Below are 19,231 nucleotides of genomic sequence, written 5' to 3'. Positions count from 1 at the left end.
TTAATTGAAGAGCCCACTTCCCTCGTCTCGTATTATCATTACGGCAAAACAAAATACCACTGGAGCGAAAAATTGTGACCTTTCAGATAAGTCTCTTTCCCGACTTTAGATTTAATACGAAGACAAGGTGGAGTTTCAAGAACTTAATTGTGTTGCTAAAAGTAACTCAAAGGTTTTAAAAATTTCTACTGTCGACTTAAAATCGCTCTTTTTGGATTGGACTTAAGCGCGTTGGATTTAATTTAAATTCGAATAATATTTTATTTTCTTAGTATCTATCCTTAAATAAAAGCGTCTGTAGAGACAACCTCGTCCCCAGGGCGAGGTTGTCTTTAGAGACTTAAACCGAAACGCCCTATTCTTGTTTGAGCTAAATCGAGGCTGAAGTTGACTGTTGAATTCACTGACTTGTGAGGGTTCCTTGTGTAGGTATATATAGGAGCAGAAATAACGTAAAACAGAAGGAACAAAAGACAAAACAAAATAACTCCAAGTTTAGCGTAATCCCAAGTGACCAAAAATACAATTCTTCCTGCAGAAAGACCCCTTGTAAGTCATTCGAACCAACCCGCTAACCTTAACGATTCCCCAACCTCTTTCCCTTCTGGTGTGGGAAGATGAAAGGCTCCATTCCTCCCTCAGCTCTTGTTGTCTCGCCATCGTGGAACTGTTAGCCACCTAAATCAAGGTTCAAGGTATTGTTTATTTTCGAGCCGAGGACACGCATATGCATAATAAATTAACCAAGGAAAAGACAATTAGTACATGACTCGAAGCAATCACTCAAAGTGGGGATACCACTTGTTGACTTGCAATGAGCTTCGGTCACTTCCGGAGGGGACGGACAGGAGAAAAGTGAGTTGAGCGCTTAATCCAGCTTCGGTTTCCTCCCCTGTGATAACCTGCTTCAGGCTCCTAGTTGGGGACGAGGGTAAAAATGGTTGAGAAGCGAGAAGGACTACTGCGGAGAGGGATGGAGTACTCTGTACTCTATCGGGTTTTTTTTTTTTTTCTCGCTCGCTTTTTCCTCGATCCGGACCCTATTTTCGCTCGTCCCGCGAGGAGCCTGGAACAGCCTTCCCCTGTGTGGATAGTTTTATGTTATCCTCATTTTCTTTAATCATGTTTCTACTCTGACTTGGAAACAACGAATTTTAATGGTTGATCAATTTGGCCCTCTTTCGAACGATGTGGCTCACGTGCTTACTGTTTTTTTCAGGCAGCTTGCTTCCTTCTAGGCTCGATTTCCGACGCTCACTGCAGTTCGGGTAGCCTCCCCAAGAAGAGACGGCCGTGATTTCGGGAGTGAGCGCTGGCTCATAAAAAAAACAGCTGTTGGTAATCGAGCCTGTAGCTTGGCGTAGCTTCCTTCTTGAAACTTTCTGTCCGGGTTCTGTTCGCGTGTGACGCACGTTTGCCTGACCCAATGATATCCAACACGAAGTGTTCCATTAAATCCAAGCGTTTCCCACCCATTTCCGACAATAAGGTTAGGGCTAACGTTAGCGTTATTTTTATGTCACTTTATCCTAACTTGAGGAGCAACATTTAGGGGACACTGTCTGTATTCCGAGATATGAGTGATGTTGAAGTTGGGCAGAAAAACAAGGGGACCTCTAAGGTTGCATCCGATAGGCCGTTTTCGATTTCATGTCTGCCTCCTCTTCATAGCGAGTCTAATTCATTTGTAAAGTAAACTAATAGGCCATTTTACAGTTGTTTGCTCAGCGACCAAGCCTATGAATGGCTGCGAGGCTGCCGGTGACCTCGTATTGATACAGACCTCACTGCTTTTATCGTTTAAACTGTGTTGTTGTAATTCTAATTAGTCTACATTTACATTAGAAAAGCACAAAGGTTTGTATCAAAGCAGGGTCACCGGCAGCCTCGCTTCCATTCTTAGGCCAGGTAACGTGGCTACAACTGTAAAATGGTCTATTGCCATCACAAAAACTGAGACTGGGTGTAAAGAGGAGGCAAGCATGAACTCGGAAATGGCCCCATTACCTGCATTCCTAGACATATCTGGATACAACTGGGGGTGTTTGTGAACTCGAGTTCAACGGGTCAATTCATACTGTTGAAAATATGTCATTTACTTGCATAAAAAGGTTCCTCTTTTCCAATTCAAAAATAAGTGTCTTCGGGTTTCATTGCTACAAAGAGTTTTCATAAGTTATTTTTACAATAAATTGACCTTGGTTTTGCCTATTTCGTCGCCCTCGCTTTAGCGCATAATACGGTCATAGTTTATGAACACTATCAGTTAAGAAAAATTCACAAGATTGCTCAATACTAAAACTAATACTAAAATATATTACATGCAAATTAGTGGGCGCAAGATTTTCCACATTAAAAGCTGCGAAATTTGCAGAACTATATTACAAGATATTTCTCTCTGCCTGTGCAAAGCGTTAAATAACTTTAATATCGCATGATATCTATTATCTTTTATCCATGGTATATTTGACAAACCTTTTGGACTGTATATCTGCGAACTCTGATAGAGATGTTCTTTTATGAGTACATTACTTTACAAAAACACTGTCCAGGGAACTGTCATTATATTTCATCTATATTGATCTGCCTATCATATAAAAATCGTCCATCTCAAAACCCGGATGGTGTGCACGACCACAATTTGCGACTTTTGTAGGGGTCAATTGAATTCTTTTTGAAATTTCTCTTGATTCGTCTCGTTTTTTACCTTTCTGGAAAATTGCATTGACCGGAACAATTTTTGATTGAATACCAGGTCAACGGCCTTCAAATTTTTATTACTAATCTTTCGCGATGCGCGTGTTTGCTCGCGCGTCCTCGAGTTAACCCCATTTTCACGTGTTTCTTATATTCCTTGTACGCTAAATTGGGAAACAATTTGACACTGACCATTGAATTCCACGTCAATAAGGTATCAGTTGTTTGTCGTTGACGCCTTGTACTCAAGTGCCTTTCAAACATTCGTCTGATCAAGCTTGGCAAATGACTCTTGCTCATCCACGAGCAGCGAAACTATCTCTGAGGGATTATCTGGATCGAAATTAAGACCCTTTTCACGAGGACTGTTGTTTCTGTCGCTCGTAAGCGAAGGTTCACAGCCATTCTGTGCCTCTTTCTTTTCTACCCGCACTACATTTCCATTCCATTTCTCTTCGCTGATGTCTGTTTTCGACTGATCATTGCCGTTTAGTAATTCAAGTTCCACGTCTTGGGGTTCAGTCTGTAAATCATTGTTTTGAGAAGTTTTTCGAGAGGAAAACAAGCTTAATTTCCTGTGTTTATCGTCATCCCCTTCAAATTGGCCTTGTTGCTTCAACTTTCGACTTCGGTACTTTTTGTAAATTGTGTCAAAATTCGAGACGATCACTGGCACAGGAAGCGCAATTGCAAGCACACCACACAATGCACAGCACGATCCAACGACCTTGCCCCAAAGAGTCTGGGGATACATATCTCCATAGCCCACCGTTGTCATAGTAACTAAAGCCCACCAAAAAGCATCCGGGATACTCCTGAAAAACGTCTCTTCTTCTCCGTTCTCCGCATAATAAACCATGCTTGAGAAAATTACGACTCCAATTGCAAGGAAAAATATGAGAAGTCCGAGTTCTCGCAGACTCTTTCTGAGTGTGAGCCCAAGTATTTGGAGTCCACTTGAATGTCGCGACAGTTTGAAAATTCGAAACACACGCACAAGTCTTAAAATTCTAAGAAAGGCCAGGGAAAAGTTCTGGCTGCTACTGTTCTTCAGCGCCAATTCGACATAAAAGGGTAATATAGCTAATAAATCAATCACGTTTAGAAAGGAACGAACAAAGAACCATTTCTTGGGACTCGCGAACAATCGAACCAGATACTCGAAAGTGAACCAGCTGATGAATGCAATCTCAAGCAGTGCGAACACAGCTTTCACTGAACGCGCATAGGCGTTGTGTCGGGTAATTTCCTGTTGCTTGGCAGTGTCGTTAACAGGAATGTTGTCCTCTGACAAAACTGTAAACTCTGGAAGCGTTTCTATGCATAAAACGACTATTGAAGCCACGATAACCGAAACAGACAGCAACGCTAACACGCGTGCGGCCTTGCTCGAGTCAGGAAATTCGAACAATTTCCATATCAACCTCTGTATTCTCGTTTCTGGCAATGCCAATAGCCTTTCAGGACCGTCATCATCGTTTAGAATGTCTCTGACCGCGTTGACAGCGTTTTCTCCGAGTTCAAAGAACTCTACCTCTTCAAGCAGAATTTCTGGAGCGAGCTCAGGCGGACAGACTAAACGGCCATTTGATTGATAGAAGTACAAAATTAATTCAAACACTTGAATGTTCCGATCGAAGAAATATTCGTCGTGATCCTCGTCGTAAAATAAATCTCTCTTGTCTTTGTTTCCCAGCAGTGTCGTGGGAAACCTTTCTAATGTCTTCACATAAGTCATGTATCGGAATCCAGACACATTTATGACTATGCGACGCCGTTTGGACGGCGGCCGTTTTCTGACGCAGCCAGAGGAACTTTGGTCGCCACTGCTCCCAGAAACTTCTCGATCATCACTATCAAGTTCACCGGCTCTGCGATCAGGCGGCGCCACTTTAGTCGTGACTTCTCTTTTCTTAAGTCTTAACGTGATTGCTCCATGTGTACTTAAATTCGCTCCCATTTCTCCTGTAGAAACAAAAGAAAGTCGCACAACATTAACACAAGTCAACTCTTTTATTTTTCTGCATGCAACAGGTTCTTTTTCTTTGTCAGTCGAAATAGACGACACTTTTACCTAGAGTGATGTGAGCATTGTGCATTCCGGCGTTGTGCTGTTCAAAGGAACTTGGCAGGTCCAACGTAAAATACAGAAAACTCTACACATGTTAAACTTACACACCGTGTCGTCCCCCTTCCAGATAAACTTAGTCGCGCGTAAACAATATTGACAATGCATGTGAATTCGGTTCGAGGTCAACTTAGTCATTTGAAAATAAAAACTGTGGTTAAACATTAACTGAAAGAAATGCAAGCTTTTAAGTGGTTCCCAAGACGTCATTCTGTCACTCACCAAAATATACGCGTCTCTGATTTGCAAATGACTGCGTCACGCTGCACACACAAGAATAATCTACTGTCTGCTCAGAATAATAAATATTTAAATTATTTCATAAACAATTCAAAATTATGAACCAATTGTGCATGAAAATATCGCAGAGCGCTGAACCGCTAGATTCAGGGCCAATTAATTTCAAGGCCAATTATTTTTTTATTCTTCAATTTTTCAAGTATGGCATACAATGTAAATATGAGGGATACAGCTCAAGACGGCGTTTTAAGGACATTGCCCTCTTTCTCGCGCGCGGCTTTCTTTGCAATGGTATGAACCAGTATTCAACTCACTTTTGGCGACAGTAAATTGTTTTCGTTCCCTTGCAATATTTCATTGCTGAGGTGTTACCGGCAACTCACTCATATTTCACCACTAAAGGGACTCGTCCTTTTGTGGTCGTGGAGCTGTTTTAAACTGAGAGGGAGGACACGATGGAGCATAAAAGAACGAGAATGATTGAAAATGCTGACTTTCAAGAAATAAAATACTGCTCTTTCTTTATTTTTTATATCACAATGCTGAAATAACAAATTTCACACAGAAATTTTTCATACTAATTAGAGGTTATTAATTTTTGGATTCGTTTTTCGCTATATTATACAGATTCACCTCCATGCTGCAACTTGGTTAAATTTCAACGTTTTGAGTTTTGTCGTTGTTAACAAGAGCCGAGGACTTCTATGTTAACGATAACTTGTGCTATTCTAATGAATAAGCCGGAATATTGAACAGTTGTCAATGGGCTATAAGCTTAAGTGACCTTCATAATTTTATTGAATCAACGCTGAAAAAAGTTGTTTTGACTGATTTGCCTCGGGCAAAATGGACATGATTGACTTACGGAAGTCTTGGGCTTTACTCAACTGAGAATAAACAATTTTAAATTATATTTTAAACTTATAAATTCTGTTTTATCAAGTACACCATAAATCACTTGAAAAATCACAACCTCATAGTCTTTTGCGCTACCGGTTGAGCTGCATTAAGAAATTCGCCTTTTGCACCTTGTCTCCATATTTCTTGTACAGTAACGAAACACTCGTTAGATGATAGCATAATTTTCATGTTTAATAGCACAAAGACAAATGTTTTTTTGTGACCTCCTACCAGCAGAAAATAGCTTTACGATCATCACATTAGAACTTCTGTTCGGTTCTCCAAAGTTTATACCGCTGCATTATTTTGTTACAAAATCGGAAGATCAACTGTTTATCAAGTCGATCCACTCCCTTGTGGTGAATATCTATTTTATCTGTGTTGTGCTGGACAACGATACGCATCATCAGATTCCTTCTCGAATGTTCCGTACAAGATCACAAAAGATTATACAAGACTTCACTGAAAAGATCACAGTTTTCCAGTCCTCTCTGTTATTTAATTAAACACAGCTTGATCAGGGAAGTTGAAATGTTTCTAACTTGGCTCTTTCGTGTGGCAAATCATGCAGTTTAATCTAACAGAACTCTTACGAACTGCCATAGAAACTTAACCACGTGTTTGCTGTTTTCTGTCGGCGTTTGAAGCAACACTTGCAACCATGCCATGGCCTATTTCTTGTGATTCCTCAGAGAACAAAGCTTTGCTATCAATCACCAGATTTAAATCACTTTGAAAGAGATTTGAGCTTCTTTTGACAATAACGCAAAGTGAAGTAAGCTAAACTAATTGACAGTTGTTTATTTGTTTATCCACTTGTCTGGAGATACCTTTCAGAGATCTATATATTTCAATGAAATATTGTTAATCTTTGAAGAAAAAGAGAGGAACATTATTTTGCTCTTATCTTCTGTAATGGGAATGGTCTGCTTTGCAATTAAGTCCAGTCTGAAATCATCGGTCTCCAACAACTCATTTACGATTGTTTCGAAGGCTAGGATAACATGATGAAACTCCTGGAAAAGTTTATCTATCATAGTACAGTTAATTCTTACGTTTCTAAAAGGCCCAGAGTTTGTTGTCACAATGTCTTTCTGGCGAAACATTGTATGCGGCCACATAAAATAGCTCATAAAAGGTTCTTGAGTACGTTCACCGTTATCCCATTGCGAGTTCTGTTTTGCCTAGTGGCTATTCATTATAGTTTGACACCATAAGAGTTAAATACTTGAAAAATATAGTTTTGTCAAAGCACATTGACCAACTCGAGCAGTCTGTGAACTGTTTCAGAGAACAGCACGCAAACGAAGAAAAAGCAACTTGACCTGCGCGAATAAAAGTGTTAACAAGTTGACCAACCTTGGTTTAAAGTACACTGCATTACAGCACGTCAAAGATGTCGCCTGTTTCACGTCCCTAGTTTTGAATGTCATCGATAAAAGTCGCACAGATCAAACGAGCTATGCAGCTGACGTTGCGTTTTATGCACCACCTGAAGTTGTTTGAATGCATCTGTTGTCAACTGAATGCATCACATTTGCAATCTATGCAATGCCTCACGGGTAGTAACTTTTAGGACACTGAAAAGTTTACTTATGGAAAGTATTTTCAAGAAAAAGAAAATTTCTGGTCTTGATGAAGTGAACACTAAGATCTACGAGGAACGGATCTGCAGAAATCGGCAACGAAATTGCGGTCTCGATAAACACTTATAATCTGATATTATCTCAATTGCATGCACATCCTTCCAAACAAGACACTTCAAGAAATGTTGTCAAGGTTCACAGACATGCATGGTTGATGCAGCCGGTTCCTGCTCCACAAAATATATTATTAAACAATTTAATGACTTATATGACAAAATTGGATTTCAATCAAGTCGCTTAGACTCATTTTGCACAGTTTGTGCAAACAGTTTGAACTTGATACCGATCTTTTTCAATAGCACTGGTATGAGGAGATATGTCGTGGTGAAATATTGACTCCTCTTTTCGCGTCTTTCTAGCATTAAGGAAATTAACCATCAAATGATCATGACTCCTTTCTTTAACTACGTTTAGTCCTTTTCCTTCTCTCGGTGTTCGATGTTAAGAATGAAAGTGAAGTGTCGTTGATATTCAATATCATCCTTTGGTGAAGATTGATGTTTTCAGTAATGAATGTGTGCCATAACCAGCTTATCGTGGTCTGATTTTCAGGCGTTTCCATTTGAATGGATGTTATAAAGTTTATTTTCCTCTTTTAAAGATAGTTTTCGTTTCAAGGTCGCATTGAACAAACTGAGCAAGTGCCGAAAATATAATTTTAAGATGATTTTTCGAGTTTTGAAGCTTTGTTAAACTTGAATTCCAAGTCCTCGTCATTTGATGAATAGCAGATAGATTTTTACGTGCATTGGGTCGGCGTACGTTTGGGTACTCTGAAACTCGTTTTTGCAAGGTAAAGACTGAAATGGCTGCAGATGAAATACTGAACCACTGATCAAAGAAGAAAAGTTTCCACATATCTCCTGGGTGGTGCAGGTCTTCAAACGCAATGTTGGTGTTCCCTGTAGGGGAATCATGCAGACCAATTGCTAAAAGACGCGTTCATAATTTATCATTGGGATGGTTCCGTCGGCTCGTAAGCCGATATCAATCCGACAGTAGAGAGTTGAAGCAAAGACATCGACTAACATGACTTCAAAGTAAAAATTTGCGTTATCTTAAGTTATTCTTTCAGTTTCTTCATTTCTTCACGTTACGAGAGAGCTTAAGGACCCTTAAGAACGACGGCGGTGACGGCAGCAATATCCTGACAACGCACACGTATTTCCGACGAGAAATGACTGCCGGAAATACGTCTTTGTTCGCAGACTTCGGCAACAACAACAACAACACCACAAAACAATGACTTCATTGGTTAATCGTGCTGCACGGATTTTTGCAGTCCGCTGGTTAACGACGACGTGAAGTCACCAAATTTGAGGTTTTGACGATGGCGTGGACATGCAACAGAGAACCTTTCATTTTTTATTTTCACTGTAAAACTGCTCGTACCAACTTATTTTTATAAGGATACTTCGCTCAAATTGTGTAGTACGTGAACACGATGGAATGATCATGAAAGACTTATTGTAGAGCAACGTTCTATTTTTAGGTGACCTTTTCGTCGACGTCGCCGTCGTTGTCTTAAATGTCCCTAGTACTTATAACTGGAATGGTACAAACTTTCTTGAATTGTAAGTAGAGAATAAACGATTCACTGTTCTTCTAGCAAAGTATATGGTGAATGTTCACCACGGTAAAAAAATTGATTTAGTATCATCATCACCATTATTTTTCTCACGGTGTCGTCAAACCTTAAACCTATGCTGTTAATATTATTTTGAGGCAATTAAAAGGTTTCTTAACCTTTCACTGTTTACTCCGTTATAACTAAATAGATAGCTTCACGGATACGAGAGAAATCGAAACAGGTTAAGGCCATTGAAGGTCGAATTGTCAGTACTGACAGCCGGTCGTTTTCAAGCGGGCTAAGCCACGCCTCCTCTCGTCACTCTTTTTCTATGTAAAGGAAGGTTTCTTCAGTATCGTCAATTATACCGACAAGAAACAAACAAACAATATTTAGAAGCAGAACATTATCTAGTGTTGGAAACAAACATTATCTAGTGCTTCAAAGTCAGTCTTAAGTCTTAGACGCGTACCAAACACGTATTACTTCCAAAACTATACCGCAGAGTCAACGGCGTCCCATGTGTGAAATGTTTCATCCGTTTTAATTTAAATAATGCTAGTCATAAGTAATGAACCATGCACCTCTACGTCAACGAATAGTTTAAGTTTAACCTTGGTTGCATGTTTGGCAACGTCATTGGAGGGATCGTGCACCCTGTTCTTTCTATGCATAATCACACATAACGCGTTTGTGAAACAGTTTCCCAAGCTGTAATGTCACAGTTGCCCATCATGTGGACATTTGTTTTTGATCACGACACACAACAGGCTGGGGCCATCACTCATAAGAAAAACCACCACAGAAACCTGAAGCTTTTGATAATACAAAACCCGGGACTTCGAAAAGATTTGCGAACAATGAACGATACATATACCATGGTATTGGTACAAATTTGATTAAGTCCACATTTAACCTGGTTACTATTTCCTTCATTTTGCATTTCAATTTCTTCACATTATGTAACTGGTGCTTCTGTGGATAGATGTTGAAGCACACGAAGCCTCAACGTAATCCGAAAAGAGCTAACACATTTAAGACTGTTAAGGCTATTTTCGTGTGTCATGTTTCAAACCGCAGATTGTTTACTTTTTTCAGGAAGTTGTAATGGAAACAAGAAATAATATTTGCGCTGCTCATAGTTAATGGACTATGCGCTGCTCTACCCCTCTTTTGTTGTTAATTACAAAGCTGCGATATTTTGCTTGCATGCAACATCACAAGTTATTTCTAATGGGTTTTTTTCCTTGCCCCGATTATTCTCCAACGTTATGAATACCTCCAAAATTGTGAAGTGGTTTGATGATAAATGAAAAATTCAGCGACATATTTCTCTGTAGAATCTGAAAATTATTCTTGAGACTCACTGGCTAGTTACAGTTGTTTGAATACCACAATGAGATGTACAATTCACTTATGCTACTCTGAGAGATTGATTACAGTTCATACGTTTTCAGACGACCGGACTGGGGTCATTCAATGGGTAGCCGTAAAGCCGAATCTGTAAATAAGAAACTAGCATTTTCTTTTAAATATCAAAGGTGCGTTTAGGGTCTCAGTTGTTAGCGGAGGCAACTGATGCATCGATTCACCATCGAATAACTTCGTGATTTTAATCTTCAACTAAGAAAATAGATACGCACCCGGACTTACGAGAACACGCGAAGAACGTCTGCGAGCTGTTTGTTCCCTCAGGAAACTGTGAGTGCTCGTGCTATGGATGATTCGGACGGCGATCATGAAGGCGATTGTTACCAGGACCAGAAAGCGTCGAAGAGCGATATCAGCCTACCTAATTGCAAACCATTTTTGCGCGTAGCTTTTGATGCAAGAGCATCTTATTAGTCGCCCAATGTAGTTTCGCCCCTGTGGAATTCAACAGAGGCCCTAAGGGATTTATTTGTTTTGAAGCTTATGTTTATTGTGCAAATCAGTGGCTTAATGTTTCCGCTGGCCATGTCAATTGTTGACCTTCTTTTTTGACTTGGTGTGAAAAAAAATTACCTTTGTGAACCGACATCAAATAACGACCAACTAAACTTGGGGTGCACACTGAGACAGTAACGAGCCAAATAATTGCTTACTTTCTTGTCGGTAATCACGGACTTGTACATGTATGCCTATAGGTCACTGTGTAGATTTATCGTAAGTCCCAGATCAGTTCTCCATCATCCTCGGACTCTGCATTGGGCCTGCAATTGGCTCAAAACGAGTCTTGGTGCTAGACTATTCAAATGATAATGTGTTTGATTTGCATGAAAATACATCACTCAGGTTGTGCCCCAGGACTCGCTTTGAAACCGAGGCAAACAGCAACTCAGAAATGGGTTATTTGTACTGACTTTCTCAGTCACCGATGCTCTTGACTAAAAGCGCTGTTACACTGTGAAATGTTTCGTGCAACTTGTGTCGCAATGTTTTGGCGACATTGTGACGGGAAAAGTTGCACGAGACATTTCGCAATGTAACACCCTGCAATGGCCAAAATCGTTGCGAGACGAGTTGCACGAAAAGTAGAACTTAATTCTACTTTCGGCAACGGCTCTTGCAAATTGTCTCGCAACGATTTTGGCCGTTGCAGGGTATGTTACACTATGAAATGTTCCTTGCAACTTGTCCCGCCTTAATGTCGCCAAAACATCGCGAGACAAGTGGCACGAAACATTTCACAGTGTAACAACGCCTTAATCATTCGGTAAACTATAGAGACAGATATTTTTCCAGCTGCTGTTTCCCCGATTTGCAGCTAAGAAGTGCGGGCATCCCCGCAAAGGGGATTCTGTTTACTTTTACGAATATGCTGAAACTAACATTTTGTAAAATACTTCTCTTTTTTCGTGAAATAGTTGTACCTTGTTCAGATTGTGACAATAAAGCGCCAAAGGTATTTTAAAGGCAACCTTCATGCATTCCCATAGAATCCACGGATAGTGAATTATCCTTTGGGGGCCTTTAAACAATAGGCCATTTTCGAAATATCAAATATTCAGTTTGATAGTGAGGCAGTGAGGACAAAAACAATAGAAACACGTTGGAATGAATTTGAAAAATATTTGCATATCATCCACTTTCCTTTGTCTTTGACAAGCTGAATTTTAATATATTGAAAAAGACCTATTCAGGCCGTGCAAGTAAAAGAAAGCGTTGAAATTACACTGTAATAGACATTTCTGCATTTACTGCCAACGTTGAAAAAAAGTTTCCCTTCTCTAATATTAGCGTAAGCACCATAGAAGGGTTACAAGTCATCTGTAGAAACAGATGAAGAAAGAAGAGTGGTAGAAGTTGTTGCATTTTACAGCAAACTAACAAAGAAATAGTGACGCTGGTTGGGTCAATTTGGCCCTCTCGAGACTTAATCGCTCGTTCGTTTTGATTTCTCAATCGAAGGGTTTGGAGAGGCTGACTTGGAGCAAGTCTAATCCCAAGATTGTTGGGAGAAGGTTTGGCAGATGTTGGATGGTGTTGCCATGTCACAGTGGTGTGCAAACCCATGCAACAACTCCCAACACTGAATTTATGAGTCCAGATGTGATGTGCGTCAGCAAGCGGACCAACATCCGGAACAAAAGAAATGTTGGGAGTTGTTGGCTCAAAAGTTTGATCAGTTTCAAACTTCGCGCAACAACATGCAACAGGGTTTGCAAATGGATGCAACAACACCCAACAATGTAGCGTCCGTTTGCACAGAGCCGTAGGCCTCCTAGCTGTCAAGTGTGTGCTCTATGAAGGTAAAATTACACTGCGCTCGTGTTGATAACTATGCTGTACGTTCCACATTGATCAAATATGTGGCTGGTGTAAATTGTGGCGGATGGATCACAACCTTTCCAAATGCCGCCTCCTTTCAGTTACGAGAAACTGTAATCCAGTCCATTCATCTTATCATCTGATGGATATCAAAATAAAGTTCAGTCAACCGAAACGCACAAGGATCTTGAAGTCCTTGTTTCGTCTGACCTCAAGTGGAGCTCACGTGTACGTTCAGTGACCGGAAAGCAAACAAAATGCTCGGATTTGCGAGAAGATCATTAAGCGATATCCATCATCCATGTACACGCTCTGCATTATACTCCACTTTGGTCCGCAGCGATAGACCTTTTTCGCTTGTACATTTTGTTTTCCCAATACAGATCATGTGATAATACTCAGGAGGTTTGGTACTTTGTTTTTTTAATTAAAAAGAGTGCATGCAAGCATGAATATGTCTGCATGTACTCTTTTTAATGAACAATACAAAGCGAGAAAGGTCTATTTTGCTTATTCCTCGCAAGTTTGGGTCCCACAAACTGTGTCGTTAATAAACACCATGGAAGGAGTTCAGAGACGGGCGACCAAATTCATCCTATCCCTACCTTATAAAACAGACGTTACTTTAAAAGATCGACTTCTTAGGATCGGAATACGATCAGTAACCTTTTGGCTAGAGTTCTTGGACCTAGTTCATCTCTTCAAACTTTTATCTCATGACAGCGACCCAAATATCTCCATCAAATCTAAGTTCAAGAAGAGTCACTAGAAGCACATCCAATGGGCTACTGTTAGATTACCTCATTCAAAAACGGTGACATTTCAAAACAGCTTCTATTGTAGGGCTCCAAGAGTTTGGAGAATTCTGCCATCTTATCTCAGAGCCATTCAGACAGTCAGTTTATGCAAGAAGGAACTTTTTAAATATCACTTAGAAATAACTAAAACTTCTCACAATGTTGATATACCACAATCCTTTAAGACCCTTTAAATCTATCTGTATCAAATGTCACTCGTTTGAGTGGTTAAATTCAGCATGTATGATTGTATTTTGTTTGGGTCTCCGAAGTGGAGCTCGGTGCTGTGTGAGGATACCCTGCCCGAAGGGGCGAAGTTTATAAATGCTGCATTTTGCAGAATGGCGTCGGATACAGTGACCAAGTAGAGATTAAAGCGACAAAGAACATAGCCAGTACATGATCGCGCAAGCTTTGATAAATGGACCAGGTTTTTTTAATAGGTACGCATTGCGTACGTGTGGTAATGCAGTAAGTTGACACAGTGCTTTATTCCATAACTGTCAGCTGAGCTGCGTTTTGTTTTCCAGGACGTAATATGTAGCTCTAATAGTACATGACATTGTTTTGGTATCGTAAATCATTATAGTGCCATGGTAGATGTCTTCGGTAAATAGCCCCCTGAGAAGGCATGTGGTTACTAGTAAAATACTAAATCCCGGAAAGATTGAAGAAAATAAATGGGAATCGGGAAGCATTGGCTTCGAGGCTGACATGAAGTTCCTCTTCTTTTTCACAGTAAGTTGAAAGGTGTACTCTGAGCGTCTGAAAGTTTCACGACATAAGTTCATTGAGGTTAATCCCTATCCGGTGGGGTTAGTATCTGGATGGGAGACCTCAAAATGTTCGACTTACTGCCAGAAACATAGGACCGAAAATTCTATTTTAACCCTCAAAAATGCTGCGAACTGAACAAGGTACAGATTTTGTTAACCTGCCTTATGCAAAACAACTATTGATGCAAAAGTAAATAAATATTGATACACAGTTTTAAGGAAGAGCACAAAGAGGTTTTTAGGAAGTGTCGATCGAGAATAAAAAAAATTCCATGTTTCGTTTAATTCGGAAGAGCTCATCTTTTCTCTTACTGGGCAAACCTTTTTCGCTCTGCGCCTTGGGAGTTTCAACAAAAACAAGCTGGAGAAATCTACATTTTTCGCTGATCGATCGCAATGATAAAGATAAAATAGTTTTCTACTGTTTTTCTTTCCCTTGCGAGGATATTTTTCAATGCAGCCAGAGAAGTTGACCCGGTCTTTGAGAATAAAAACATCATGGTCGACTGGTGATTTTTTTTCTTGTTTATTTGACCTGCAGACTGTCTGTGAAATGTGAGCCTGTGTGACGAAAAGAGTGATTTTGATTTAAGACATTTAAGAATTTAAAAACGTCTGTTAATTTGACAATAACGTACTCAAACAGTTTTCGTTCTCTTTTCATTAAGAAAATTAAGAAAGAAAAAATACGACGAATGGGCCGCAAACAAACAAACAATTTTTATTCTTATAATTCAAGAAAACCGTACGTTAGTTTCGTAATTCATGCACTCGCTGCATGCCTACAAATCTTACACTCATTCAGACAGACAGCCTCGATGACATAGTGTGTAAGTGCGCTACCACAAAAATTAGTGTGTGATGACGACAAGAACTTTTTAATTGTAATGTTTACGCCGAAAGACAAAGCGCTGGTCAGTCGCCATTCAGAAATATGTTGTTTGATTGTTAACGACGTAGTATAATTGTCCAGAAAGCGCATTGCAAATAGTTTCTCGGTTTGACTGCTTAACGAAAGACTGAAAACATATGTTATTGTTTTCGATATCAAAGTTTAAAAATAGAATCATGTTGTGGTGGCATCGTATAACCCTTCTTTGCGGGATGAAGCACTTTCGGAAATTTTGCTCGTGGTCTTCATGGTTTTCGTTGTACCCTAGGGATTCGCAAGATATCCGGGCGCATGGCACAACATCGAAGAAGACTTGTGAGTTAAGGCATGAGTTTTCCTCGCTCCCTGAGAGAGACTGTAAACTGATCCTTTTATTGGCGAAGGAGCGTTCTCACCACAATCCCACGGAGGGCTCACATATATATAAGTATCATCGAGCTATGAAAAGCCAATATACGTTGAAAAGGGCAGTATACATTACTTTTTCTTGTACTGTATGGAGCTACTAGTGAAAGAGTCCGTTATTTTTCACGGCTGAGTTGTCGTATTGAGTACTTTTTGAGACTGTATGCATTTGATCAATTTCGTGAAGCACGGGATATGACATTCGCATTCCCAGTCGTGTGAAGGACCTTTTTACTGGAAGGTTGCATCGCTAGCCGGAACGAAAAGCTACAATACCTTATGCGATTGGCACAGCATACCGATCGATGCAATTTGACAACAGACGGGATTTATAAAAAATGTGTCGCAACAAAGGCCATATCAGGGGTCAAGATCATCTGGTCGATAGAGGAAAAACATCTTCGATGTTGTCCATTATATACAACATGCGTTTCTTTACAATTGATTTAAGTGAGAATCAGTCTGCTTGTAATATACTTAAGGACACTGGTTGTTTATAGAAACAGTTACACTGATACAGAAACTGCTACTTGCTGATAGGAGAAACAGTTACATACCACAACCGCTACTTTTTTATTATCATGAAACGAGTGAAGTGCCTACGTTATTTTTAGTCCTGTCTATGTGATAACAGGGTAACGCATCTGACAGACTTTTTTTTAATCAAACGAAGACTTATTCATAATTCAAGATTTTCAACAAAAAATATCGATTGATTAATTAACGAGAATGTGCAAGGGCCCCCAAATCTTCTTGGCATCTTGATTCGGCCGGTCTGAACAAATGCCAAATATTTTTGAAGCTTCAACCACTGTCTTTACGTGGGTTGAAAAAAGAACGAACAATCTGGCGACTGGACACGTTTAAACCAAACAATACAAGCACATGAATAGAAGAGGAAAGACCAGAATTACTCTGGAATAAAAAACAGATCTGAAAGGGTCATTTTCCTTTTGCCACTACTCGATGACCACCAGCATGTTTTGCTCGAGTTAACAGTAAAATGCTTTCTTACCTACATTACGTACAACTTTAGCAATGCGTCCATCCGCGGACAACGACCTGTTTTTGCTCGGTTGAAAGTATGTACGCGTAAACATTGCGTTTTCTTTCAGCAACCCGGACGGAGAAAAAGTGCGGCGCCGCGCTGCAGTCAAACGTTGACCCAGGCTGCACAGGAAAAAACATTAATTAAACAGACGTTGCTGCCCGCGAGCCGTCAAACACATCCATCTGTCAATCCACATTAAATCTGTCTGCAGGGGATCCATCTCCCGCTCGAAATTTGGTTGGATCAAGAGTTCAGTTCGACCAGTCATTCGAATCTCTGTACGATTTTGTGCGGAGATGCTAAGTAATCTTTCACTGTTGGCGTATGTGGTCGCATTTCTACCCAGTCTCGGTTTCTCAGTTATTCATATGTCTGCCGTATAGTGAAACTTTTATAAGGTCTTGAACTGCGTAGGCTTGCAGAAGTATGGATTTTCGATAAGAAAAAGAAAGAGGAAAATTTTACTGAGAACTGTTTCTCAAAGCCAGAGATCTATTGTAAGGAAAACGACGAGAATAAGAGAGGGTTAAACTTAAACGGGAATGTTCAATCCTGCCGGTAATGTTTGGTTTAAACTTTGCTAAGCCAGTCAGTATTCTATGACATGACTCCGTTGCCTCTTCACGTGATACGCTTAATATCCTACCCTGGAATGGATACCAGAGGTTTTCTAGTTTTAAAGTTGGGCTGCACAGAGTTAGTCATTTTGGTTGTTGCCAGATTTATAATAGAATTCTACATACAGTTTGCGTTTGAATTCATTTTCCACCTGAGACGACCAAGGTGGCACTCTGTTGAAGATTTATGTGTAAAGCGGATCGCGAATTTTTTTACCGATCTTCCCCGTTTTTTCCCACCCGTTTTTCATCGTCATGCAAAGGCCAGTGAGTTTGAAAGGTTAATTTAGATCACGTTCAAAAGTGTAATTACCATGGCGTCGATCTGTGCGAAGTTCTGTTTCTATTGGGGTGTTTCATCTGACGTCACGGCGGCCATGTTTATGTACAGAACAATACTGTAAAATGTCTTTTGTTTTGTACACCAACATGGCCGTCTCTTCACGTGGATGAAAACCAAGGATACGCTGCAATCTCGTTCCCGGAGACGCCATTACCCTTTTCCAGCAAAAAGGGCGCGGAAGGCTCTGGAATAATCCAAAACCGTGACCAGAAAACTCTGGTTCATAACTGCGCGTGCGTGAAGGGTCTTCTGACTATGCATGGAAAGTCAAACCGCTTTTAGAAACCGCTCTGTATATCAATCATGCCCTAATATAAGACTGCGGGTCTCTAGTCCTTCTGCCTTTGACTTCTGTCCGAATAATTGTAACCGGTAGCTATCCATACCCTTACAACATTTCAGGGTTTAATAGTTTCTGACAAGAGAAAATAAAGTGAGAAGAGAGGGTATTCCCCATACATGGCCTTTCTCATAAGTAATATGTCTCAAGTTATTTTTAGATCGACTCCCACGCTTTATAGAGCCCAAGGGGATTATGCAGCAGGTAATCATATGGCAGGAATGTGTTCCGCGCGGATAGCCCCACGCTCACAGACACGCGTCCTTCACGAAGTGACGCGAACCAAAGTGGCGGAAGATGAGGAAAGCAAACTTGCAGTTTGTTTTGTCAACCAAAACGACTACAAGAAGATTTCGACTGGCCGGAACTCTGTTTGCAAAACACCAATTTAAACAGAATCGCCCTTAAAGCAATGTTCCAGTGATTCCAGTGAATACGAAAGTTGTAGCGAAGAAGAGAAAATACAAACGGAAAACGAGCTACAGAGTGCTAGCGAAACACCAGAAAGATCCTGCTCCGATGATACTTCAGCAGATGAGGGGAAGGATATGAAAAAATCGGACAGTTCAGGGAAACAAAAGCCCACGACATTGAACTCGTCCACCGGTGCAAAACCAAAGAAGGAGGCCTAAAATAAATCAACTGACAAACGGAAGAAAAGTCTTTCAGAGGAAGAGATGGAGAATATGTGGACAGTTGGCCATGACTTGTGTGTGCATCGTTCAGTCATGTCATGCAAAGCCTCCACAAAATATCCACGCAACGCGCAAGGTAACTTCATCCGCGTGGAATGAAACTTTTCTAAAAATAACTAGAGACATATTAAAGATACTCTTGTCCTTCGGCCATCGAAGTTTTATGAGAAAAATAACACATAAAGCGGTGATAAACATACTGAAGCAATGCATTTTATGAAATCTGACTTGACGTTTCGTATGTTCTGGACATAACATAAAATGAGTTCATTTTGAAATTCTCGCGTCTGGAAAAACTGATTACCATTGCAAGATAAGAGAAACCTTGTTTATCCAGGAATTGAACCCGACCTTAAATGCAAATCTTACCAGTGACAAAGCGTC

The 19,231-nt window shown here is 40.2% G+C and overlaps 1 protein-coding gene across 9 annotated transcripts in view; it reads right to left on the bottom strand.

The window, feature by feature from the left end:
• Nucleotides 1–416: 416 nt before the first annotated feature.
• Nucleotides 417–19,231, bottom strand: part of LOC138007853 (shaker-related potassium channel tsha2-like) — a 26,695-nt gene continuing 7,880 nt past the window's right edge. For 2 of the 9 annotated variants that reach the window (XM_068854952.1, XM_068854947.1), the window contains one exon: nucleotides 417–4,662. In XM_068854952.1, the coding sequence (XP_068711053.1) occupies nucleotides 2,954–4,657 (1,704 nt within the window). In that variant the 5' untranslated portion in view covers nucleotides 4,658–4,662 and the 3' untranslated portion in view covers nucleotides 417–2,953. Of the gene's footprint in view, nucleotides 4,663–4,771; nucleotides 4,978–7,324; nucleotides 7,460–10,824; nucleotides 11,074–11,265; nucleotides 11,374–16,816; nucleotides 17,507–19,231 lie in introns of those variants that run through there. The other 7 variants (XM_068854948.1, XM_068854944.1, XM_068854943.1 and 4 more) reach the window with 7 other exon arrangements.

This window comes from Montipora foliosa, chromosome 6, assembly GCF_036669935.1.
Source record: "Montipora foliosa isolate CH-2021 chromosome 6, ASM3666993v2, whole genome shotgun sequence".
NCBI lineage: Eukaryota > Metazoa > Cnidaria > Anthozoa > Scleractinia > Acroporidae > Montipora > Montipora foliosa.
The sequence above is the reverse complement of the archived record's forward strand: the minus strand, read 5'-3'. Positions and strand labels throughout refer to the sequence as shown.